Below are 25,616 nucleotides of genomic sequence, written 5' to 3'. Positions count from 1 at the left end.
AGATTTTTTTGATGTGGACCATTTTTTTTTTTTTTTGATGTGGACCATTTTTAAAGTCTTTATTGAATTTGTTACAATATTGCTTCCGTTTTACGTTTTGGTTTTTTGGCCACGAGGCATGTGGGATCTTAGCTCCCCGACCAGGGATCAAACCCACACCACCTGCATTGGAAGGCAAAGTCTTAACCGCTGGACCACCAGGGAAGTCCCTGGATGGGTTCTGGTGAGAAGCTTTTCACAACAGGGTTTTAAAGGATGAATAGGAATTGAAGAGAAGTCGTCAAATAAAGGAAGGCTATTAGTCTGGGAAAGGGCATGGCAAGGGCAAGGAACAAGGTGTGTTTGAAGGAAAAGTTCACTTCTCCCCACTGCTGGATGTAAATAACTGTGACGGCGGTTGCCAGTTCCTCACACATCAGGATCCTCCTTGGCCCTGTGCATGTGTCAATTTTCCAATATTCTCACCAATTCGTTGAGGAAGGTATTTTGATGATCACCATCCCCATTCTACAGATAATAGCACTGAGGCATGGAAAGGAAGCTGGCAAGTAGCAGAATCAGGGTCTGAACCTTCAGCATCTCTCAGATCCCTGCACTTTTTAAGTCCACTCCAGGTTGTGGAGTATGGCCTTAGCCTGCAGACATCGGGCAGCCGGAGACAGACTAGGGAAAGGAGTGTTGAGGCCTCACTGGTGGCCAGGCCCAGGGGCAGTTGTTGGGCTGGACACAGGGAAATCTCTGAGGCCACGATTGGCCCCTGAAAGGAGCAAACGGTGGCTGGGTAACTGAAGAAGAGGGAATGCAGAAAAGATCCTTGTCAAAGAGGATTGGCCCTGGTTTCATGAAATAATCACAGCTTCCGTGTCCAGAACACTTACTGGGTACCAGGCTCTGTACATGGGTTACCTCATGCAGCTGATACATAGCCTGCAAAGTGGGTGCTGGGCGCTAAAGCTGGATTGTCTGGGTTCCAATACGGGCCCTGCCACTTAACAGCTGCCTGCCCTCAGGCAAATTCTTGCACCTCCCTAAGCTTCAGTTTCCCCTTGTGTCAAACGGTTATAATAACTGCACCTACCTCGCAGGGCTGCTATGAGCATTAAATGAATGAACCCGCAGAAAGCCACAAAACAGTACCTGGCGCCCAGTAAGCGTGATGGAAGCTGTTTTGCAAATGGGGAGACTGAGGCTCAGAGAAATTAGGCTTTTGCTCATGGTGACCAACTTTTTTTTTTTTTTTTTTAAATAACTTATTTATTTTTGGCTGCGTTGGGTCTTTGTTGCCGCGCGCGGGGGCTACTCTTCGTTTCGGTGTGTGGGCTTCTCATTGCGTGGCTTCTCTTTGTTGCAGAGCATGGGCTCTAGGCACGTGGGCTTCAGTAGTTGTGGCTCACAGGCTCTAGAGTGCAGGCTCAGTAGTTGTGGCGCACGGGCTTAGCTGCTCCGCGGCATGTGGTATCTTCCGGGACCAGGGCTCGAACCTGTGTCCCCTGCATTGGCAGGCGGATTCTTCACCACTGTGCCACCAGGGAAGCCCCAAGGTGACCAGCTTTTTTAAGAGGCAGAGATGGGATTTCACTCAGACCATCCAGCTCCAGAGCTGGCTTTGCTTGACCATCATCCTCTCGGCCGCCCAAGGCGCTGGGGGTGGCCATTTGGAAAGGCCCCAAGGTGGCTCTGTGCTTGTGGGTGGGGGAGGATAGGGAGGCAACAGAGGTGGAGAGGTGGCCCCCCAGTTGGTAAGTCTCTCACTCACCCGGTCACCCAGGGCCCCAGCGGCGCCTCCTCCAACCCAGGTCCCAGGAGCCCCAGAGTTTCCCTTGGTGCCAGGGGATTGTTTTCAGCTCTGTCTGGGCCCGCCTCTGGCTCCGGGAGACAGGCCCTGGGCGTCACACTCCCTCCTGTCTCCCCATTCTCGTCTGCGGAGTGGGGGCGGCCAGGACTCGAAAAGGCCCCAAAATAAATGGACCTCTTATCTGATCTCCCAGCCTGGCCTGTTATCTGATCATTACATAATGGCTAGGCCTGTGGCCTCTCCCGCTGGCTGACACGCTGACGGCATGGAGGAGGTGGCCCCAGGCGGCCCCAGCAATCCGGAGGAACTGGGGTTCCTGGAAGTCTGGGGAGGGGGCAGGGTAAGTCCGAAGGGAAGGAGGAAAGCGCTACAGTAATCTGCAAGCCAGACCCCGGGTCTCTGTGGGGAGAGGTAGGTCCGAGCCCGCCCGGTCAGCCGCGTGTGCTGGGAATCTGGCACATCGCCTGTCTCCGGGCCTCGGTCTCCCCATCTGTACAGGAGGACTAAGTAGCAGGCAGGAAGTCTGTCTTCGCTATCAGGGACAGGGAGAGCGTGAGGGGCTTGGTGGGTCCCAAGCGGGGGGGTCAGCCCTTGAGTCTACTTGAGCCTGAGACATCAGTGACCTCCCTCACAGAGGCCCCTCACCTGCAGGCCACCCTGTTCCACCACATCACCACCCACCTAGGACAGTCAGTTCTTCTCCCGTGGCTGAAGGCAATCAAACAATTGTGATAAAAAGAACTGCCACACACCCTGTCTCACCTCTGTGCGTTGTGTGGGTTCTATTCTCACTGTCCTTTTACTGGCGAGGAAACCGAAGCCCAAAGTGAACTCGTTCGCCAAAGCAGCATCAGTTAGTAAGTGCCGTGCCTGAGATTCAAACCCAGGTCGGCCTGGCTCCAGGAACCTTGCTTTTAATGAAAACGCAGGCACTCTGGAGTCCCTGGCACATAGGACAGGGCCAGGGTGAGGATTTATAAGCCAAATGTCCTTGTCCCGGACTTATCCTTCCCAAGGTGTTGCCGGTGGGTGGCCGTCTGCCGTCCTTCTCTGACCCCTGGGGGTCCTGAGCCAACCAGGCGGTGGAAGGAGGCCGGGTTAGGCCAAAGACAGCCCAATAGCCCGGGATTCAGAAGAAGCCTCCCTCCCCCCTCCCCTGAGCTGGCGTCGGCTGGACGTGCGGCCAGGCCCTCCGCACCCATCTTTGATCTCCAAGAAAACAGGAAGTAAGCGCGACAAGATGGAGACACAAACTTCCAAACAGTCTCCCCTTCTCTGTCCTCCTTCCCTCCTCCAGAGCCCCCCCTTCCCTGGCACATTCCTCAGGACGAGGTGTAGGGGCCTCATTTCCTCTTCCTCCTCTGCTGGGTCAGGGTGAAATTCCATTCCCTTCCCTCAGGACCTGCGCTTCCGGGCAGCGGGCCCTGCAGCCTACTCCGGCAGCTGCCCTCTGAACCTGGGCTCACTCTGTCCGTCGGGGCCAGGAGACTCTCAACCCTCCTTGGCCCGTTCCTCCCGGCCTCCTTGAGGCATAAGAGGGGAATTTTTGTCTCCTGATCCTTTGGAGTGGACCAGCCGAGAGGCTTGGATGTGTGCACAGGTGGGTCCTGCCACACATTTAGGGTTGCCAGATGTAGCAAATGAAAATTTAGGATGCCCAGTTTAAGTTTTAATTTCGGATAAACCGTGAAAAATTTTTTAGTATAAGTATATCCCACGCAATGTGTGGGACATACTTATTCTTTAAAAAATATTCATTTTTTAATTTATTCAGATTTAACTGGGTGTCTTGCATTTTATCTGTCAACCCTACACCTACAAGCACTGTGACCTCAGGCAAGAGACTTTGCGTTTCTGAGGTTCAGTTTCTTCATCTGTGGAATGGGTATAATGATATCCACCTTGCAGGGTAGCTCTGAAGATGCAATAAAGCCCTTCACCAGTGCCAAGCACCCAGTAGGCATTTGGAAACTGGGAGCAATTGTCACCACGTTGCTCTTAACTGGCCCACTCTCTGGCTGTGCTTTCCCAACAGGTCTTGCAGAAACAGTCTATTGCGACCTACAGCCTGTGGACCCACAGGTGACATACATCACCAGCCAGGTTTCTGAGGGCTGTGTGGCTCAGAGCCCCAATGCTACCCTGGAAGTCCACATCCTCTTCTTGGAGTTCCTAAAGGTGAGTGCCTGATGGCAGGATCAGGTGGGGACCCAGCAGATGGCCCAGGGCCGATGAGATGAGGGGAACTTTTCCTTGTGGCTGTCCCTGGGACAGTGGGCTGAGTCCTCACCAGGGCCCCTGTCAGGAGTGTGACATCGGCATCTCATCTCACAGGGCCCGTAAGGGGTGGCATTTCTGGGGCAATCTTCTGGATGCCCGCACAAGACCCTGGTGGAAAGGGCTGTGTTTGGCCAGCAGTGGAGTGGAGAAGAGCCAGGCGAGCTGTCATTCATGTACCTCCAGTGATGGGGAGCTCACTGTTTCGCAGTGACACGGCTCTGCTCTAGGCAGCTTTGACCTTGAGACAGTGCTTCCCTCAGTTGAGCGCAAATCTACCTCCCTGGAATGTCACTCATTGAAGATCTTGTGACCCAGCCAGGCAGCCCCCCAGAGACTGGAAGCCGGTGATGTCACCTCAGAGCCCATTCTCCCCCCACCAAGAAGGTCCACCATGAGTTTGTCTAAGCCCCTCTTGATAATAATAACACGTTTATTGAGCACTTACTATGTGCTAGGTACTGTGTTAGGCCTGCTAAGTACCAGGAACAGAGTTAAGCACCTTTCGTGTATTAAACCTCCTGAGGGCCCATCTGTCAGGGTCTGTTTCTCCACTTTTCGGAGGAGAGAACTGTGGCAGGCTGAGAGAGGTGAAGCAACATGCCCGAGGCCAGAGTTCACTAGATCCCCAAGACTCCAAGCTAGGCCGTCACCTGGGTCTCCAGTGGATCTCAGTGTTCAGCCGGCGCCTGGCCTGCCCGGGGTTGGCAGCCACACCTGACCAACGCGGCCTCAGGTCCTGATAGCGATTTAGTGGTGTCAGCTCGGGGTGAACTTGTGGCCCCCAAAACTGTTAGGTTGCCCTGCATTTGTGCAGTGATAAGACAGTGCCAAGACCACCAATATCGGGGGGCCTGCTCCCCACCACCCTGCCTGCCACCAGGACTGTGGGTCTCGATAATCCCCAAGCCGAAGATAGCGCCAAACACACGTTGTGTGGTTTCCATAGCCATTGTAATTTTTTTCAAGTTTGTTAATGATATGGAAAATGAGATTGCCCTCCGTAAGTTCATTACGTGTGTTCGGATGTTCAGGTCTCTGTGCCTCGCCTGGGTGACCCCGGGACCCCCCCCCCGGCCCCAATCACTCAACAGTGAGCCCGTGTCAGAGAAGGCTCCTGGCCAAGCACCCAGGTCTATTGGAGACAGATGTGTAGACAGACAGCCAGCACCCAGATGACTGGTGCTTTCTCGGGGGGCGCAGGGCAGGGGTAGGCCAGCTGCTATGGGATTAGGCCGGGCTTCGTGGAGGAAGCAGGAACAGTAACAAAGGCCAGAGTTCACGAAAGGAAGGAGGCCGTGGGGAAGAGCAGAGGATAGAGTGAACGTACAGGCGGGAAAGTGGGATTCAGCTGAGGCCGGCATGTGATTCACTGAATCGGAGCTTACAGCTCACCTCGGGGCAGGGCTGGGGAGACGGACAAGGCCCCGTTGCCATAGGAAGGGGTTCGGTCTTTACCCTGTGGGCAGTGACAGTCGTTGGAGGGTTTTTAGGGGCATGACAGGGTGCTGCTGTAATATGTCATCCTAGAGCTCACGACAACAGAATCTCCCTGTCGCACTCTGCCTCTTCCAGAGAACTCAGTCCATGGAGTGTCCGGCTTTTAACTCAAGGAGTCAGGCTGCAGGCTCCAGGACAGCTGGGCCTGTTTGTTTGAGGGGGTGATGGAGAGAGCCAGGGTTCGGGAGATGGGGGCTGCAGTCCTGGAGCACTTCGTATCGTGCCTGGCATGCAGCAGGGACTCCTCCCCACGCTCCAATAGACATACACTTCTTGGGCTAAGGGACTCACCGAAGAATCATGGAGTAGCAGAAGCTGGCCCAGGGCCTGGAGTGTACCAATGGCTCTTTGTTGAATGTATGAATGAATGAATGCACTGCCATGTGACCTTGAGGCCAGTGTTAAGAGCATGGGCTCTGGAGCCAGACAGTCTTCGAATCGAACCTTACCCCCCACCACTTACAAGGGCTCGATCTTGGGCCACCTCTCCAAGCCTTGGTTTTCCCTGGGAAACATGGAGGTGATAATCGTACCTAGCTCACAGGGGGCTGTGAGAATCCAGTGGGGTAGCACAGGCGAAATACTGAGCTCGGGCCTGCCCAGAGCCACTCTCGATGTTCAGTAGCTCTGCCTGTTGTCGTCAGAACGTCTCCTCTGTGGGCTCCGTGTCTCCCCTGTCAATACCCTCATTCGGCTGAGCACTCTACAGTGTGCAGTGCATCTTCACGTCAGTCAACTAATTTGATCCTCATAGGTTGTTGCTACGAGGCGGCTGAAACAGGGATGTGAATCCATCTGCAAAGGGGGAAGCTGAGATCTAGCCTGACGGAGCTGGGTGCTCCTGGCTTCTTGCCCCAAGGGTCGAGCCCATGATCCCACCAGATCTACTACCGTGACAGCGAAAGACCCGTGGCTTCCCTGGGAGACATCTTCCTCCCCAGGCGGCCCCCAAGAAGGGGGTCTACAGCTCAACAGCCCCCCTCAACCAGTCCTCGCCAGGTGCCTGCTCTGTGCCCAGCCTATGTTGGGCATTGATGGCACAGAGAGAAAGCAGATCTGGCCCTTGCCCTTGAGCCACTCACAGGGGAGGCAGAGGTGGGCACTGGCATCCCTGGCACCAAGTGATGGACTCGGCAGCTGGAGAAGGGGATGCAGGGGCCTGCTGGCCCCGGGAGGATGATCACTGAGTGTGGAGGGAAGGAGGCATTAGGGAAACGACTCCCAGTGTCTAGCCAGACCGAGAGGGGAGTCAAGGGCATTCCAGGCAGAAGGCACTGTGTGAGCAAAGGCCTAGAGGCAAGAAACACGAGTGGGCAGCGGTGGCGTGGGTGGCGACCGTCTCAGCAACAGGCCCAATCCCTCCCAACCTATGGCTGCTGCCTTCAAACCCTGGCACAGAGAAACAGCTTTCCCCTGCATCCCCGCGTGGCCTCTGAAGCCTTAGATTTCCTGTGGGTGGGCGGCAGATGAGTTGTGGCAGCCAAGAGCCTCGGGGAAGAGAGGTTCGGAGGGGTGTGTGTGTGTGTTGGGAGGGTTTGCAGACAGACGAGGGGGCCGCTGGGCAGGGGCTCTATCTTGCTGGGTCCCCGAAGGGCAAGCTGGAGCCTGGATTCCGGGAGGGGGCCCAGGGTCACATCCTGACCTGCGGAGACAGGAAACCGGCCTGGTGTCTCAGCAGTTCCCGTCAGGCCGACTACACTGATCTGCTGTCCTCCTAACAAACCCCAGACAGCCAGAGCTGAAGCAGCCGCTGATTCACCCCACTTCTGGGCAAACTCAGGGAACTGACGCTGCCTTGCCCACCCCCAAGCACACGACTCACGGGGCTCTGGCACTGACTCTTTCCTGGGGAGAGGGGCAGACAAGGCTGCTCGGGCAGAGGGAGGGCAGGGGGCCCACGGGTTCCCCCAGACCATCCTGGGAGGCTGTGAAGGGCTGTGGAAGGCAGTGCCGCCCTCAGACCTGGGCAAGGGGTCCTTGCCTGGCACCCACAATTTGCAGCCCGTCTCTGGCCCTTGTCCAGTTGCATCTCCCCTGCCCTGGGTGGGGAATCTGCCGAAGGGACCTGCGTCCCTACCCTGGGAACCCAGGACTCCAGAATTCCCTGCCCAAATGCGCTGGGCCTCCTCCCAGGGTTGGATGGGGCTCTTTCTTGTCCTTTCCTCTAGAAGGGGCACTGCACGGCTGGGGTCAGCTCCCTTAGACCTGAAGGCTGGGTGAGGTGACTAAGGGTGGACACTGATGGTGCAGAGAGAAAGCAGACCTGGCCCCTGCCCTGGAGCCACTCCTGGGGGAGGCAGAGGTGGGCGTCAGCAGCCCTGGTACTGAGTGATGGACTCAGCAATGGGGGGCACAGGGGGCTGGGAGGAGTGAGCATGGCAGAGCTTGGGCATCCAGGCTGGTTTTCCACACGTGTCCATGCGAAGAGAAGCAAGGTGGGCTGGGGCCAGGGGCTGTCATATATGTTCTTGTGCCAGGCCTTGCAGATATTAGGGGCAAGCTTGGTGGAGGGGCATGGGCTGGGGGTCAGACAGACTGGACAGGGATTGCATCTGCTCTCTCAGTGCTGTATCCCCAGTGATCAGCTCAGGGTCAGTCCAGGTACTGGATGGATGGATGGATGGATGGATGGACGGATGGGTCGGTGGGTGAATAACGGAAGGAAGGGGAAATATACGTGGGTATTAGCATTTGCCTATTGTCCATCCCCAAGAGGTTAGTGGTGTCACTGACAGTTTGCGGGTGTTACTCTTGTTCTCTGCCAAGCTCCTTGATGACAGGCTTGTGCCTTCTTTCCTGTCCCCCTTTGACAGCATAGAAGCCCCAGGCTGGGCCCAGTGCTGGTCTCTCAGACAAATGAACTGGGGATGTGGGGAGAACACGGGCTGACCAGGGACCCTCAGCTGGGGAGAGGAGCATGCGTCTCCTGGGTGTTCTGGAAGCCCACCCTGTAGCCACCTGGCTGGAGACCATGACCCCCAGATGCCAGTGGGAGCCCCAGGAGGCCAGATGGAACGTCACTGAGCCCAGCTCCTCCCTGCACAGAGGGGGAGACTGAGGCCCAGAGAGGGGAAGCTGCAGGGTGGCGTGGCTGAAGTAGGTCCCAATTCCAGCTAACTGCTGCCCAGCTCTAACGCCAGCCTCCTCAGCCCCCAAACCATGGCACTCCTCTGGATGAGCGGGCAGGGAGAGAACCGGCGGTAGTGAAAGCCAATCTAGCAATACTACCATGGGCACTGGACAACCCGCTTTGCAGGCAGACTCTCACTGAATCCTCACAAGTCTATGAAGTGGGTATATTGTTCAGCCCATTTTCCAGATCAGGAAGCCGAGGCCCAGAGAGAGGAAGTAACTGCCCAGGGTCACAAGCGAATGACTGAGCCCGGGTTTGAATTCAGGTCAGTCTGGCTTTGCCCCCCTTCACCCATTACCCTGCCTGCATGTGCCGTCTGAGTCTGCTGGGGTGGACAGAGGACGGCTGGCTCCAATCTGGCCGGCTCCAGTCAGGCCCTCGGAGTGGGGGGGCTGCAGGCAGCCCCGAGGCTCCACTCCTAGAAGAATTGCTGGAAGCGACTTTCTATAAGTGGCTACTAGCACTCAGGACCTCCTCACTGAAATCTCCCCTTCCCGCCACTGACTGCTGGGCCAACAATGGCATCTGTGGGACACGGGCACAAAAATAGAAACACGGTCTCCCGCCCACTGGCTCAGGGAGGGGGCCGGGGCGGGCCCAGGCCGGCCCAGGTTGCAGAGTTGGGGGAGAGGGCTTGGCTGGCCTGCCCGCCTCGCTGGGCTCCCAGAATTCCCAGGATGACATTGGAAGACTGGGAGCTTGGGGTGGGGGGCAAGGCAGGCCCCTTTCTTAGCCTTTGGGCTCCAGGCCGGGAGGGAAGAGGGAAGTCAGCGTGTGTGAGCGACCACACTGATGAGTCAGGGCCATGGGATGGAAATGTTTGCTGTGGAAACCCTGACTGGGTTTTTCTGGTAACCAGCTGGCCTTCGGCTTGGCCCAGGGGCTCAGAGACCCCAGAGAGCCCAGCCAGCCGAGTTTCCACATGACTCGCTTGCTGTGTGGCCCTGGCCCCTTCCTGCCCCTCTTTGGGCCTCAGCCCCCACCCCTTTCCCAGCCCCCAACTCTACAGGGAGGGACTTGGTGACAACTGAATTGGGGGATTGGTATGTGAGCCCTGGGAGCACAGCCAGATGTCATGACAAACGTCACCAAGCTCCAGTCTCCTAACCCCCTCACCCTCAGCATGACCCGACCCTGACCTCTACTTCTCTTTTTTAACTTCCTTTGTCCCGAGCCCCACCTGGTTTTGGTTCCCAACCCTGTCTTACTCCCATTTCACAGATGGGGAAACTGAGGCACAGAGAAACTGGGACAGTTACAGAGCGGCAGCAGGAACGGATGTTCACAGGGCTCTTTCCTCCCAGCTCAGGGGCTGCGCTCCCAGTCGCTCTGTCACCTGCAACGCTCTCGGCCTGCGGGTGCCCACCCAAGGGCAGAGGAGGGATCTCCCCATCTGCAGCAGCCATGGCACCTCCAAACCATGGGGCCCATCTATTCACCATGTATGGGCCTCAAGGTCTACTCCTCTGTGGGAGGACAGACAGATGGGGCTGGACAGTGATGAACAGTGGGGCAGTCTGGGGAGCGGCAGGATTGGGAGGAAAGACACGGTCCAGGTGAGCTACCCAGGGGTCCAGGCACCCACTCTGGCACCAGGCTGATGTGCACTGGGCACCTGACTTCATCACTCACCTTGGCACGTGACCTCCCTGTCCCCGATGGCTGCATCTGTGAAATGGGAGAGTTCCTGACCCTGCTTCGTGAGAGCATATGCGCAACTTTCACAGCACAGGACCGGGCACAGATTAGGTTGAACCACGTGAAATTACTGATATTTGATTGTTGTTTCTTTAAGAGCTTTGTCGTGAAAACATTTGCCTGTTTAAAGTGTACAGTTGAGTGGTTTTTATCAAATACACAGAGTTGTGCAATCATATTCGATTGTTCAAGCTAATAATACATAGGCAACTAAGGTAAGGAAGCTGGGGTGGGTGCATTCTTGATGGTTCAGACAGGTCAGCAGTGCCCCGGCCTTTCCTGACACCGCCAAGGTGGGTCTTCCTTCACTCCGGTTAATTTCGAGTACTGATCACAATCCTGGAACAAAATGTCCGTTCTGACCTTTGGATTGGTGTTTCATATTTTACCAGAATATGATATTAAATCCAGTATTTAATTCTTCAAGTGTTTAGAATGCATAATATTTTTAAAAATTGATGAAACAAGGTATTTCAAAATCCAAAAGTTATAAACCCATTAGAAAACATAAATTAATCAAAAATGTGAACTTATACAAACATAAATTTGAGACACATCATTCTACTATAGATTAGTATAAAAGTGATTATTCAAAAAATAGGCAACATAAATAGCTCACTAAAATGAAACAAAATATTTATGAAACATTGAAAATGAAACATTATTTGCTTTTCTGTTGTTGTTTCAAAGAGCAAACTTACGAAGAGTGATTATGGTGTCATTTTTAGGTAACGGAAATATTTCTGGCAGATTTTTCCAGCAGCTGAAACACTCCCTGGCTCTGTGACATCAGTTGGGGAAATGGCCCGGAGATAATTAGAAGTTAAATCTAAAAACTTTCCACTGATGTCTTCATCTTGAAATATCTGTCTCCTTTTTGATAAGTTTGAGGAGATTTGGGGAGGGTCAGCTTTTTGTCTCTTTGGAGAGACTGCCAGCTTTTGAGAGCCTCTGGAGTTTGTGTTTCAGTCAAGTGTTTCCATCTGTCTTTGTCCTCGTGAGGACGGGGCTTCTGAGGCCTATACCTGTCTCAGTTTCAGGAGTCACCTGTTTATACTCCATTGGTTCAGAGAGTCTTTGAGCAGAGCAGGGGTTCTTCTTTCGATAGAAGCTTTGCCTTGTGGATTGCTGTGTTCTTTTTCTTCTTGAGAATAAGGAGTATAGAAAAACGTGATGGGACAGGATAGCGGTTGAGAGTAGAGGCCTGCCCAGGTCCAGATCTTAGCTCCATACTTACTTGCTGTGTGATCATGGGCAAATGACTTCACCTCTTTGTGCCCCACTTCCTCCTCTGTGAGTGAGAATAACAATGGTACCTACCTCTTCGGGTTGTCGTGGGGATTAAGTGAGTCAATGTGTAAAGCACTTAGAATAGTCCAAGCACTTAGTAAGCACTATATAAGTGTGAGGTATTAATTATTGTTGTAGCCGTTGTTATGAAAGCATTCTAAATGCGTACACCATGATCAATTAAAATTTTTAATGCAGTCGGTACCTCTCAAGACACAAATGATTTCAACTTACATTTCTTATAAAATATCAAAATAATGGTATTACTCAACAAAATATGAGTATTCAGTACTTTAAAATAGTAAAGTAAAACAGGAATACTGCAAACTGGGGAGGGTTTGATGCCTCAACGCTGTTGCATAGGGACAGAGAAAGGGCACAGGGTACTCTCTAAGTCACACAGGCGTTTGCAGGCCTGGTACACAGCAGGTGCTCTGTGGAAATAATAAACCTCAACTGACTACTGGATAAAGTTCAGGTTCATTGCATTTACTTATTTATATTCATGGAAAGGCATTTTATTTTATTTTATTTTTTTTGCGGTACGCGGGCCTCTCCCTGCTGTGGCCTCTCCCGTTGCGGAGCACAGGCTCCGGACGTGCAGGCTCAGCGGCCATGGCTCACAGGCCCAGCCGCTCCGCGGCATGTGGGATCTTCCTGGACTGGGGCACGAACCCGTGTCCCCTGCATCAGCAGGCGGACTCTCAACCACTGCGCCACCAGGGAAGCCCAAGGCATTTTATTTTAAATATAGCCGTGTGTACATGTCAATCCCAAACTCCCAATCTATCCCTCCCCGCTACCCTTAAAGAAACATCTCCTTGGATTTGCTGGGACTCATCTCCTTCATTCGTTCAGCAAATATTTTTTCTGGGTACCTCCTGAGGGCCAGGCACTGTGCTGGGCTCTGGGAGACAGGAGTGGACAAGCTGGGCAGGGAGAATGGAGTGGAAGCTTACAGTAAATGAGTCGTCACTACTGATCTGGTGGCACAGCCTGTGCAATCTGACTGGTCTCTGTATTTGTCTCTCCCCTGCCCCCGTTCCAGGAGGTGTCAGTGCTGGAGCTGACTCTGCAGACATCCAAGCACAATGGCACCCTGCCCCGAGAGGTGCTTCTGGTCCTCAGCACTAACAAGACCATCTTCCTGAAGTTGCAGGCTCCGGGAATCCCACTCCACCTGGCCTACGTGAGTGTGTTACCTCCAGCCCCAGCCTCAGGCACGGGCCTGCTGTCCACCTCTGTGGGCCAGGGTCCCCTACTTCTCATTTTCATTCTGACATTATTCACCAGGGCCCTGCCTGGTGAATCCCATGGGGCCCTGACAGGGAGAACGCAAAGGGCAACAGAACCTGGGATAAAGAGCCCAAACCTGGAGGTGGGAATCAGGTTGATGTGCAACCCTGGCCAACTCCAATCCCCTCTCATAGCCTCAGTTTTCCCCTATGTGCAGTGGGAGAACTGAGGATAGTCCCATAAAATAACCTTGTCACTGTCTTTGAGAAAGTTACAAGACATAAATTTGAAAATATTTAAGTGCAGACGAAAAAGGTCAGGAAGAAACCTAACAATGATGGACTTCCCTGGCCGTCCAGTGGTTAAGACTCCACGCTTCCAATGCAGGGGGCACGGGTTTGATCCCTGGTCAGGGAACTAAGATTCTGCATGCTGCACGGAGTGGCCCCAAAACCAAAACCAAAACCAAACAAAAGAAACCTAACAATGCGTTATCGGTAGTTATGGGGAATTCCCTGGTGAAAAACCAAACAAAACAGTACTTATGGCTGGGGAGTGGGATTCGGAGAGATATCTGTTTTGTTCTTTAAACTTTGTTGAATTTGCAAGATTTGCTATAATTAGCATGGCCTAAGTTGGAGAAAAATTATTTTTAAAAAATTCAGATAGTAAGTGTCAGACACATCCACCAGAGAGAGGAGGTCCGCTGTCCGGGACCCACAGAAAGGAAGTTCAGGGCTGGAGGAGGTGGGGCGGACCACGGCACTGCCCCCTCCACATGGAAGGCCCTGGGAGGTGATCCCCAGATGCGAGCAGCTGTTGTTTACAGCCAGAGAAAGCAGAAGGGAGGGAGCCAGAGCCCGGGGGAGAGCAAAGATAACAAATGCGAGAGAGACACAGGAAGAAAAATGGCAACGGAAAGAGGGCGGGCCTGTTGTGAGAGGAATAGACAGACTCTCAGGGAGACCACAGAGTTCCAGCAGCGGGAGAGAGGAGCTGGGGACCTGAAGAGAGGCCCAGATCCAGGGCTGCCTGGGAGACGGGCCCAGACACGGAGAGAAGTTGAGGGGGTGCGGGACTGGCGGCAGGGGCAGCACAGAGGCAGACGGGGCTGGCCAGCCCGGACGGCCCTGGGAGGGAAGTTGCAAGCCTATCGAAAGCCGACCAGGAGGGCAGAGCCGACCGACCCCACGCGGCACATCCCTCGGATCCCAGTGCGGGAAACCGAGATCCTGCCACGGCTCCTCCTTCCTCTCGACTCTCCCCTTTCCCCTTCCCATTCCCGGACGCCCTGGCGGCCCAACCCCGGGATCTGGGCCCGGCGGCGGGGTTCCGGGTGACGCAGGGCCCGTGAAAAGCGCCAGCTCGCCGGGCCGGAAGGTCGCAGCAGCCGCCGGCTCCGACCTCCGCCAAGCCTTCCTTCCCCCCTCCCTCCCCCCACCCACGCTAAGAATACACGGCCGGGGGGCCGGGCCGGGGGCACCTCCGGAGCCGCGCGCTGCCTCGGCCCGCAATTTCCGGAGCCGGGCCCCCGCAGCCGGAGCCGGGATGCTGCTGGAGGGACAGAGAGCCTCACGGGGGCGCAGGCCTCTGTGCCAGACCCAGCGCCAGGAGACTGAGAAACGCCTTGCCCTTTAATCCCTATTACATCCCGATTTTACAGAGCTGACCCTGAGGGTCAGATGGGTAAAAGTCTCCCCACCCCCAGACTCTCCAGCTCTAACCCACTGCCCCAGCCCTTCCATGCGGGCGGGCGCTAAGTTCCTCACCCAGGTGCTCATCACTTGGCCCCCCTGTTACAGTCCTGCTCCATTCCAGGTGGGCCATTCTATGGTGTCTTGCCTACTGCCACTGTCCGGCAGTCCCCCTTAGTATCTAGCCTGAAGCCCTTATGCGGCTCCTGCTTCAGCGCAGTGCCTCTGGCTTTGGAGATGGATGGAAAAGGAACTCTCTTGAGTCTGTGGCCCCAACAGCTTCCTCTGAACCCTTTGACTTCACCAGAGTACCTACACCAGGAAGTCTTTCCTATTTCCTTCCCCAGCCCAGCAGAGTCTCTCCTGAGGCGTGGGCAGTGGAGGCAGTGAGGTGCTGGAGCCACCCAGATTCTCATCCCTGTCCATCCAGGGGACGTGTCCTGCTCCTTTGTTTCTTATTAAATAATATGCTCTGTCTTCTGTGTTTCAAATGACTTGAGGCGTGACTAGTTTCTGGATGGTAAGATCCCTCAGAGCAGGGACCACCCCTGTTTGTCCTTCATTCATTCATGAATTCATCCATTTCTTCTCTCTTGCCTTCTCCCTTCCCAAGTGCAGAGAGCACCTGCCATGTGCCAGGCATTAGGGAGAAGCTGCCATGTCAGGATCCCAGTGCTGGGCCCAAGGCCCAGCACGAAGTTAGACAGATATTACTCAGTGCCTACTACGTGTCAAGTCCCCTGCAGGGGTGGGCGAGGCAGGCGTGTTCCCTCACAGACCTTAGAGTGTGGGGGAAACAGACAGTAACCAAAGATGTCGTTAAGTGTGGGCTGAATGAGGATGCCTACGGAGGGGTGCGAGGGTGATGTTTGGACAGGTAGAGGCACGTGGTTGTGTGTCCATCCAGCTCCCCAGGTGTAGAAAGGAGATGGGCAGATCCGGCTCTGGGGGAGCCCTGGTCAGGGGACTGTGAGCTAACTTCAGGTCCACCAGCCTCCGCACCCTCAGGCCTGGCCTCCTCTGCTCAGCCAAACCGCTGCCTCCTCAGATTATCTCCTGACCTCCTGCATGGGACAGAGGGGACTCAGGCCCAGGAACAGCACCCTGAGCCTTCACATATCTCCCCAGGACCCCAACCTGGTCATCTTCCAAGAGCCCGCAAAGGTCAACACCACACAGCTGCCACCCTTCACTACCAAGGGTGAGCTCCTCAACTGGGCGGATACAAAGGGCCCCGTCACCTCTGCTGCTCAGCTGAACAATCCCCAAAGCATCCTCCTCCGTCTGGACCAAGGTCAGCTTCCCCAACAGCCTCTCTGGGTTCGGGACTCTGCTCTGGAGGAATGTGAATTCCCGTGGCTCATTCCTCGGATGGGGACACTGAGGCACTGAGAGGGGATGTGATTTGCCCCAGGTCACACAGAGCAAGTCAGTGTGCTCTTAGGACAGCGATTACCCCTGCACCAAATGTTAGCTTGAACCATGTGAAATTGCTGTGCTCTGTCAGTTTCCTGAACTACAAAAACAGCACTTTCTTCTTATTTGGTGTGCACCTACTAGGCACCAAGCCCTATGCTAGGCATCTGGGGACTCTGTGGGGACAGACCCAGACCCTGCCCTCCTGGAGCTGGCACTGTGGTGGGGAGATGATAATAAATATGTACACAAACAAATTCTATAATTTCAGGTCATGGTAAATTCTATAAGAAAGATAAGAGGGGGATGACGTGCTGGTGGTTGCAGGGCTGCATCCCTAGCATTATGCCAGGAGTTCATACCTTAAATTAACCCTGTCTTGACAGATGAGGAAACAGAGGCCAGGGACTTCCCCTGGGTCCCTCTGCTGTAAGTGGTGGAGGGGTGATTTGAACCCCGGTCCTCCCATGCCCCTCACTCTTTGCTCCTCCATCCTGCCTCCCCCACCGTTTCTGTGGCTGAGGGTGGGCCTCCGTATTAGATGCCAGGCTGCTCGAGGAGGAGACATAAGTGCGCTTGTCTCCGCAGCCCCGAGGTCACCGTCTTCCTGCAGTCTGGAACCCCACAAGGACATGGGCCACACACTCGAATGGAGCCCTAACGCCCAGGCCTCCGTCCGGGGCTGCCGCTTGGAAGGTGTGGCTGGCCACAAGGAGGCGCACATCCTGAGGGTCCTGCCGGGCCCAGAGGCCTGGTAAGGGTGCCCGCCCCACCCCTTATAAAGCCCCGCCTCTGTCCAAGCCTCAGCCGCGCCCCTGGCCGGGTCAGAGTACTGTCACCCCCACCTATCCCGGGGCCCCGCGCATTTCCTCGTCCACCCCACGGACCCACGATCGACCAGGTTAAGAGCGCAGTCGCTGCCCACCCGACCCCAGGTCTTGTCCCTGACCCGCAAGTCCAGGTCAAGCACCAACCCTCCACACCCCGTCCCCTGCACCCCGCACTACCGCCCACTCTGATGTGGGGGTCTGTCTCCCCACAGGCCCCGGACAGTGACCGTGAAGGTGGAGCTGAGCTGTGCTTCGAGGGATCCCGACGCCGCCGTGCTCATCCTTCAGGGTCCACCCTACGTGTCCTGGCTCATCGACGCCAACCACAACATGCAGATCTGGGTGAGACCCCATTCAGGTCTCCCCAAGGCTCCCCAAAGAAGAAAACCAAACTCCCTGCACCATCACCCCAGCCCTGAGGCTTTATACGTGATGATCCTTCTGCCCCCAACCTCTCCTTCTGTGCACTATCTATTCTTCCTTCAGACCTTCACCTAGATGTTACCTCCTCCAGGAAGTCTTCCATGATCCCTTAGGGAGGCCCCTAACCCAGCCCACAGGGTCAGGAAAGTTTCCTGGAGAGGTGAACTCCAAGCTGAGTTGAAAGACGAACAGGAACCAGTAGATGAGGGGAGGTGGCCCAGGCAGGGGAAACAGCAGGAGCGAAGGAGAGAGCAGGATCGAGGCCTAGCAGACCCTCACTGGCTTGCAGGTGCCCCCGCCAGGCTGTGTGCCCCCCGACTGTGTCTGTAGCTCCCTGCTCTGCCTCTCTCCCTGTCATTAGACCACTGGTGAATACTCCTTCAAGATCTTTCCGGAGAAGAACATCCCTGGCTTCCACCTCCCAAACACAACGCAAGGCCTGCTGGGGGAGGCCCGGAGGCTCAACGCCAGTGTAGTAGCGTCCTTTGTGGAGCTCCCTCTGGCCAGTGTCGTCTCTCTGAGGGCACCCAGCTGTGGTGAGCACCCGGATCCCTCCCGCGCCCCCCTCCCTTCCCTTGCCCTCTCCTTGGATCTGTAGCCACGCCCAGCTGCTGTGTGTGCTGGGCAAGTTGCATCCGCTGGTCAGAGCCCCATTTTCCTCATCTGCATCTCAGGGACCCTGAGAGTACTTAGCTATAGAAGTGCTTAGTGCTTAAGAGCACAGCGAGCCCGCAGTGACTGTCTGCCGGCTGCCTCTGCTGCCCTGCAGGCAGTGGGCTGCAGCCCTCACCCACACCGGTCCAGACCACCCCTCCCAAGGAGGGCTGCAACCAGGAGCTGCTCCTGTCCCTGATCCAGCCCAAGTGCTCCGACGACGTCATGACTCTGGTACTCAACAAAGATCTCATCTCGGTAAGGGAACTCCTGGCCTCCGGCCCAGCTGACATGGGCAACTGGTCCTTCCTCTAGCCCAAGAATCTTGGGGTCCTAATCCAGGCAGGAGGACAAATCATATCCCTCGGCAAGCGTCAGTTTTTCCACTTGTAAAATGGGGTTGATAATGGTCCCTACCATGTGGTGAGAATTACATGAGATCTGACGACCCAGCCAGATGTGGAACAGTAAGTGCTCAGTAAATAGATACTAGGTAGGCGTCATTATTAATCCTAAGTGGAGGCTGAGCTGAGTGGCCACTTAGAATATCTATACCGTATGATCTCTGCCTAATTGAAGAACAAAGATGTTTATTATAAAAATAACACAGGCTTTTTTAAATGTGGAAAAAATTAGAAGAAAATCTCAATCACCCCATCCAAAGACAATGGCTACCAACAATTTGGTGGATTTCTTTCTGGAATGTTTTCTCTGTGTATTTGTTATACAGTGTAATCGTACTGGATGCAATTGTCTGTTTCCTGCTATATTCATTTAATGTATTTTTAAAACTTTGACATATGTACTTAATAATATCACTTTTTGATTATTTTTTTAACATTGATTTATTTATTTGGCTGCGCCGGCTCTCAGTTGTGGCAGGCGGGCTCTTAGTTGTGGCATGTGGGATCTTTAGTTGAGGCTTGCATGCGGGATCTAGTTCCCCGACTGGGGACTGAACCCAGGCCCCTGGAATTGGGAGCATGGTCTATTAACCTCTGGGCCACCAGGGAAGCCCCAATAAAATCACTTTAAAAGCACATCCAATCCCATGATATTGACATGCCATAATTAACTCCTCCTCCCTCGTTAGACATTTGGGTTGTTTCCAATTCTGTAATATTATAAATATGCAGAAAGTGTCATTGTGCATATGAAATTTTTCTTTAAATAGGATTATTTTCTTAGGATAGGTTTCCGCATTAGTGAGATTTCTGGGTCAAAATGAGTGAACATCCTGGAAGTTTTGATACATGTTGCCAACCGGCTTTCCAATAGATGATTCCAATTTTCATTGCTGATTAATGAGAACACTTTGACTCTCTCTCTCCCCAAATTATTATTTTTTGTCTAAAAAACTTTTTGCTGATGTGAGAGTGGGAACACTGTGTTCTATTCTTTTTTTTTTTTTTTTTTTTTTTTTTTGCGGTACGTGGGCTTCTCACTGTTGTGGCCTCTCCCGTTGCGGAGCACAGGCTCCGGACGTGCAGGCTCAGCAGCCATGGCTCACGGGCCCAGCTGCTCCGCGGCATGTGGGATCTTCCCAGACCGAGGCACAAACCCGTGTCCCCTGCATCGGCAGGCGGACTCTCAACCACTGCGCCACCAGGGAAGCCCTCTGCTCTTGTTTGAATTTCTACTTCTTTGATTAGTAGTGAGTTTGGGCTTGGCTTCGTGCGACTGATAATAACCAAAGTCTCTGTGTGCGTTGTAACTTGGCATTTTTCTTGATGATTTTTATTAGCTTTTTACATGAAGAAAGACATTTGTGGCCCTTTGTCCATCATTCTTACTGAAATAATCTCTCCCGGTTTGTAGAGTTCTTTAAATTTTCGCCAGAGTGTTTTTTAATTTTTTGGACATTTGAAAACGTTGGGCCATCCTAGCTGGTCATCTTTTCCTTTGTGATTTTTTTTCTAGTCTTTCCGAGGCAGGAAATCTCTCTGCCAGAGCCTTGACAAGTCATGCATGTTCTCGGGGATTTTTAGAATGACGTTTAACTCTACATCCATGTGGAAGTCTTTTGGGGTGTGGGGTATTGGGGCCTAGGTGAAGCTCCACCTGTCTGCGGCCCATCTCCCCCTCCTCCCTTGCCTCTGCGTGGCCAGACAGATGTCTGGGAGGTGGAGGGACCAGCGATGGCTGGCATTACTGCTGTCCTGTCCCAAGAGGTCTGGATGCATACACTGTAATCCATCGATCTTTGAGACATTACACTCCAGTTAAAAAGAATGTTCTAGATCTATAGTATAAACACAGAAAGATGTCTGTGATTTATTGTTCAGTGAAAAAACCAAGCTAAAGCATGAAGGACGGTATGATGCCATTTGTTAAAGATGAGTGGAAAGAAAGGGACTTCCCCAGCGGTCCAGTGATTAAGATTCTGAGCTCCCACTGCAGGGGGAACTAAGATCCCGCATGCCGGGCAGCACGGCCAAAAAAAAAAAGGAAAAAAGAAACCAACAAAGCCACACAATTTCTCTGAGTATATATGTCTGTAGAGAAGGAAACACTCATGATGTCACAGATCTTATTGCTAAGTACAAAAGTGTTTGTCAAGTTCAGGAAAAGTAGTCTTAAATGCTGTGGGATGATGAAAACTAACAAAAATGGGGAAAGGAAGAGAGGCATGGCTGTGATTTGGGACCCCTGGGGGGTGGTCAGTCCTTGGTGCTGGGGTGTGATGGACAGGTCCCCGGGAGCCCCGTGCCTCCTGACCGTTCCCCCCACCCCCCACCCCTGGCCCAGACTCTGAGGTGCACCATCACGAGCCTGACCTTCTGGGACTCCAGCTGCCAGGCTGAGGACAGAGATGACCAGCTTGTCTTGCGCAGCGGCTACTCCAGCTGTGGCATGATAGTGACGGAAAATGTGATCAGTAATGAGGTAAGAGCTGTGGTGGGAAAGGTAGCAGGGCCAGCTTAATTGGTGCCCCCTGGATCTTCCAGGCTGAGGGGCGTTTGGGAGAGCGGGTGGGATGCTTAGTAGGAAGACGAGTTTAGCCATCGGTTGGTTCAGTCTCCCCATCCACAGAAATGGGCGCGCTGGGTGGGACACCCTCTCTGGCTCTGACCAGCTCCTTGGCTCTGTCCCTGCAGGTGATTCTCAACCTCCTGTCAAGCTCGTCACCACAGCAGGTGAGATGGATGATCACCGTGCTAACCCATCTGGTCCAGGATCCTGGGGTCCATTCCTGGCCTGGGAGGGAGCAGGCCTCAGGAAATTCAGGCCCTGATCCTGGCAAGCCAATGTGTCTCCAGCGTGCCTGTCTCCCCTTCCGTGCAACGGGAGCAGTACTGTTTAGGGTTATGTTCTCAGCCTCTCGAGTCAGAGGGTCCATGCACATATCGGCTGCGTGGCCTTGGGCAAATCACATAAGCTTTCTGGGCCCAAAGGTCCTGTTAATAGTGGCATAGGAAAGGATCCCCATACGGGATGAGCCATCACTGAGATGACGCGTGAAAAGCACTTCACACAGGTCTCGTGCAGAGCAAGTTCTTAAATCTCAGTTTGGGGTGGGGGGTGGTTCAAGGTGGTGATGAAGGTCAGGCAAGAACTCTGGGCCGTGACTCCTGCTCCCACCCCTTACCTCCCTGGCTGGGTGCCTCCCCGACTGACCAAGCCCCCCTCCCATCTCCCACAGAAAAAGGTGCAGTGCATCAACATGGACAGCCTCTCCTTCCAGCTGGGCCTCTACCTCAGCCCGCACTTCCTCCAGGCCTCCAACACCATCGAGCTGGGGCAGCAGGGCTTTGTGCAGGTACTGGACTTGACCTCTTAGGCGTTGCCAACGCCTGGGATTTCTCAGAGCCTTTCTTTCCACCCAATGGAACTTGACTTCCCAGAGGGAGGAGGGAACCCCCATGGTGCTTGGTGGAGGGGAGAGGCAGAGCTCAGACACTGGTTGGGATGTCGCCTCTTCTTCCTCATTCGCTCCAGGCAGGCCCATGACCGTCCTTCCACCGTCAAGGTTCTGGAGCGGGAACTCTAGAATGAGTCTAGCTTATTTCATGAGAACAGGCAGGGCGGAGAGTTAAGAGTAACTGACCGTGCCTCGTCCCCCTTCCTACCCATGCAGGTGAGCGTGTCCCCATCGATCCCCGAGCTCACGATCCAGCTGGACAGCTGCCAACTGAACTTGGGGCCTGACATGGAGATCGTGGAACTCATCCAGAGCCAGGCGGCCAAGAGCAGCTGTGTGAGCCTGCTGTCCCCGAGCCCTGGTGGCGACATGCGCTTCAGCTTCCTCCTCCGTGGCTACATGGTGCCCATGCCCACGACTGGCGTCATCAGCTGCACTGTAGCCCTGCGTCTCAGCACTTGGTCCCTGGTGAGTAGGGGCTGGGCTAAGCCCAGCTTCAAGGGTGGCTTCCGGGTCTGGAGTTTTCAGGAAGGGATGTGATAGACCATGAGGATGTGGGACCAGTGGGCGAAAGACACAGCCACAGGCAGGCGCGTGGCCTCTGGGTACCAGGGGCACTCTTTCTGCCACCCTACAGCCTTCTGATGGCTGTGTCTTGGACATTGGTAGGATATGCAGCTGCAACCATTAGTTAGCTATCCATCCATCCATCCATCCATCCATCCATCCCACCCAGTCATCTATCCATCTTCTCACCATCCCACCCAGTCATTCATCCACAGTCCTTCCATCAGCCCAGTCCCCCAGCCAGCCAGCCATCCTTCTGCGCTCCCACCCAGTCATACATCAATCTCTCCACCCAGGAATCCATCCGCCCACCCATCTATCCATGTAGTATGATCACCAGTGTAATCTCAACAAACAGGAGACCTCGGGGAAGAGGGTTAGTACAAAGGACACAAAATTCTGATTTTCTGCACTTACTGGTCACGTTTCACCATCCAGTGGATCCCTGTTCTCAGACACTCAGCCCTGGACACACTCACACAGTCATCCCCAGGCCCTTGCACTCAGAAGGGTCTCCAGGATTAAAAGCCTCTCTGGTCGTATGAAGCTGGAGGAGCCCCTGAGGCTGCTCCTGAGTGGGCCTCTCCCCCAGCCACAGTGAGCCTGGGCCTCTGGGCTGACCTGGCTCCTCTCACCCAGGCATTCACAAGGGCGATGGACACAGTGCCCCCATAATCCTCACGGGAGCTAGGGCCCTCTCAGGAACTCACAAGAACCATTCCAGCAGCAGCCAGGGATTGTCTGGCCGACACCCTCCCACAGCACAGAACTCAGCACTTGCCCAAAGGCTGCCAGCCAAGTGGCGGAGAGGGGGCTCAGAGTCAAGGCCCCAGGGTGGGCTGTGACAGGCCAGGGTCACAGAGGCAGGGAGTAAGCCTGGAAGCTGCTCTCGAAGGCTGTGTCACACACTGTGTACTCTTCCACCCCAAGGACGTCCAGAGGACTGTCTCCACACGCCTGAACATCGTCAGCCCTGGCCTGCATGGTGAGTTCTAAGTCTCTCCAGGGCTCCAGGGGCTGAGGTCAGAGTGGGGCATGACGGACGGCCCAGAGGGATGGGTCTAGGCACACAGCAGGGAGGACCCCAGAGAGTACAGCTGCATCTTCCAGATGGAGAGCCTTTGTTCGTGACCACCCCGTGGGCCCGGGTTCCAGGCCTTTGGTTCTTCTTGATCCCCAAGGTTGCTGGCTGACCTTGCTGGGGGGCGGGGCATGGGGCCTCCTAGGATGAGACATGGGGCAGCACTGACCTTACCTTCCTTAAGGCCCCTACTGTGGAGGTTACGCCTCAGCCCTCAGCCCAGCTCCCTCCAGCCTGGGCAGAAGAGTCCCTGACACTGAAGGCAGAGGTGGGAGAGGCATCTGCCTCTTTGCCATCCCACCTGGGCCTGGATGGAGCCCCTACACCCAGCCTGCAACCAACAGTGCAGGCTAATGACCCCACTGCAGGGATGGGAACTCAGAGGCCTAAGGGGAGGCTGCCTGGCCCACAGTCACACAGGAATCGGGAGTGTGGAAAGAGTGAAGGTTGGGAAAACCCAAGAGCAGAGCTGAAGAGCCCTCAGAGGTGCTCTGGTCTATCCCTACCATGGTATAGGGCTCAGAGTGGGGCAGGGACTGACTTAAGGGCACACAGCGGGACTCTGTACTCTCCGGCCCCACTCACACTTTGCTCAGATTATACCATGCATCCTCCCTAAAAATGCATCTCTACCAGCCTTGGGAGGCAGAGGCATGGCCCAAAGGCCTGGCTGGACCCTCTGGGTAGATGGTCATAGCAACCACGGCTTAGTGTCAGGCATGGGTGTGATGAACCCATTTGCTAGGGGTTCAGAGAAGTCAGGGTCAGTAGCTGAGACTGGCACCGAAGCCTGTGCTCCTGGCCAGCACAACAGGGTAGGGGGGCAGGGAGGAGGCGGCAGTGCTGACCACAGCTGTCCTGCCCTTGGTTGCGCAGACAAAGGCCTCGTCCTGCCCGCCGTGCTGGGCATCACCTTTGGCGCCTTCCTCATCGGGGCCCTGCTCACCGCCGCGCTCTGGTACATCTACTTGCACACGCGTGAGTATCCCAGGCCCCCAGGATGAGTGCTCAGGACCCCTCCACCACCACCTGGGGGAGCCCAGCGAAGCCTCTGGGGGAGTGGGGAGCCCTGGCCGGGGCCCTGACCTCCACCCCTGCCCCCAGGTCACCCCGGCAAGCGGGAGCCCGTGGTGGCGGTGGCTGCCCCGGCCTCCTCGGAGAGCAGTAGCACCAACCACAGCATCGGGAGCACCCAGAGCACCCCCTGCTCCACCAGCAGCATGGCGTAGTGCCCAGCCCGGAGTCCTGGGGGCCGCCCAGCCAGCCCTCGTCCAACAGGAGAGACTGAGCAGCCACCAGCTGGGAACCAGTGGCCATGAACTTATCCTGGGACCCCAACCCCTCCACTCGAGCAAGGATGGACAAGGCCCTCTGTGCCCGCCCCTCCTGCCTCCCTCTCCAAGGCCTGCTGCCAGTGGGGGCACCAGCTTGGAACACCTTGGCGTCCCCCCACCCCACCACGAACCTTCAAACCCAGTGGGCCTGGGGTACGGCTGCCCAGCACCACGGAGAGAGAGTCCGCTGCGCTATATGTCCACATTGCTGTAGCAACCCAAGTCCCTGTAATTTTAACCTGGACCCAGTACTCGGTGACGTGGGCTGGGCAGGAGCTGAGAACTCCAAAACGGACTCAGCCCAGCCCACCCAGGCTGACAGTGCCTCCTCCATGGAAACAGCCAGCCCAGAGCCACCCGGACCTGCTCCCATCGGCCTCTACATCTGGACTGGCCCAACTCTGGCGGGCGAAACAGAAGCCTAGCGGCACCCAGCCTGGGAGTGAGTGGGGGAGCCTAGCTCCTCCCTGCAACTGTCACACAGAGACCCCCCGCACCGGGCAGCCAGGCTGCCTGTCCTGGGCCCACCCCTATATACTCACCACCAATAAATCAGACCATGAAACCAGTGCTGGGCTGGGCTGAGAGAAGGAGAGTGGCACCTAAACTGGGGTTGCGGGGGGCGACAGTTCTGGGTTCAAATCCTGGACCTGCCACTTATTGGCTGTGTGACTGTAGGCAGGTCCCATGGCTTCTTTAAGCCAGGCACAGTTCCCTTATCTGTAAAACGGGTATGAGAATTTGCGATCACAAGGTCTGCAAAGTGGTGCGTGGCACGTGGTCAACGGACATCAATCCATTCTTCTCATTTCACAGACAGGCCACC

The 25,616-nt window shown here is 55.0% G+C and overlaps 1 protein-coding gene across 2 annotated transcripts in view; it reads left to right on the top strand.

Moving 5' to 3' along the window:
- ENG (endoglin) overlaps positions 1–25,358 on the top strand; it is a 29,816-nt gene extending 4,458 nt beyond the window's left edge. Inside the window, exons 2-15 of one of the 2 annotated variants that reach the window (XM_065878715.1) lie at positions 3,831–3,973; positions 12,742–12,882; positions 15,752–15,917; positions 16,628–16,793; positions 17,082–17,211; positions 17,654–17,828; positions 18,062–18,204; positions 20,695–20,832; positions 21,045–21,083; positions 21,590–21,706; positions 22,025–22,276; positions 23,306–23,360; positions 24,333–24,434; positions 24,561–25,358. In XM_065878715.1, coding sequence (XP_065734787.1) covers positions 3,831–3,973; positions 12,742–12,882; positions 15,752–15,917; positions 16,628–16,793; positions 17,082–17,211; positions 17,654–17,828; positions 18,062–18,204; positions 20,695–20,832; positions 21,045–21,083; positions 21,590–21,706; positions 22,025–22,276; positions 23,306–23,360; positions 24,333–24,434; positions 24,561–24,685 — 1,892 coding nt within the window. In that variant the 3' untranslated portion in view covers positions 24,686–25,358. Of the gene's footprint in view, positions 1–3,830; positions 3,974–12,741; positions 12,883–15,751; positions 15,918–16,627; positions 16,794–17,081; positions 17,212–17,653; positions 17,829–18,061; positions 18,205–20,694; positions 20,833–21,044; positions 21,084–21,589; positions 21,707–22,024; positions 22,277–23,305; positions 23,365–24,309; positions 24,435–24,560 lie in introns of both variants that reach the window. The other variant, XM_065878714.1, reaches the window with a different exon arrangement.
- The last annotated feature ends 258 nt before the right edge of the window (positions 25,359–25,616 follow it).

The sequence above is a fragment of the Phocoena phocoena genome, chromosome 6, assembly GCF_963924675.1.
Source record: "Phocoena phocoena chromosome 6, mPhoPho1.1, whole genome shotgun sequence".
NCBI lineage: Eukaryota > Metazoa > Chordata > Mammalia > Artiodactyla > Phocoenidae > Phocoena > Phocoena phocoena.
Note: the sequence above shows the minus strand (reverse complement) of the source record. Positions and strands in the feature narration are given on the sequence as shown.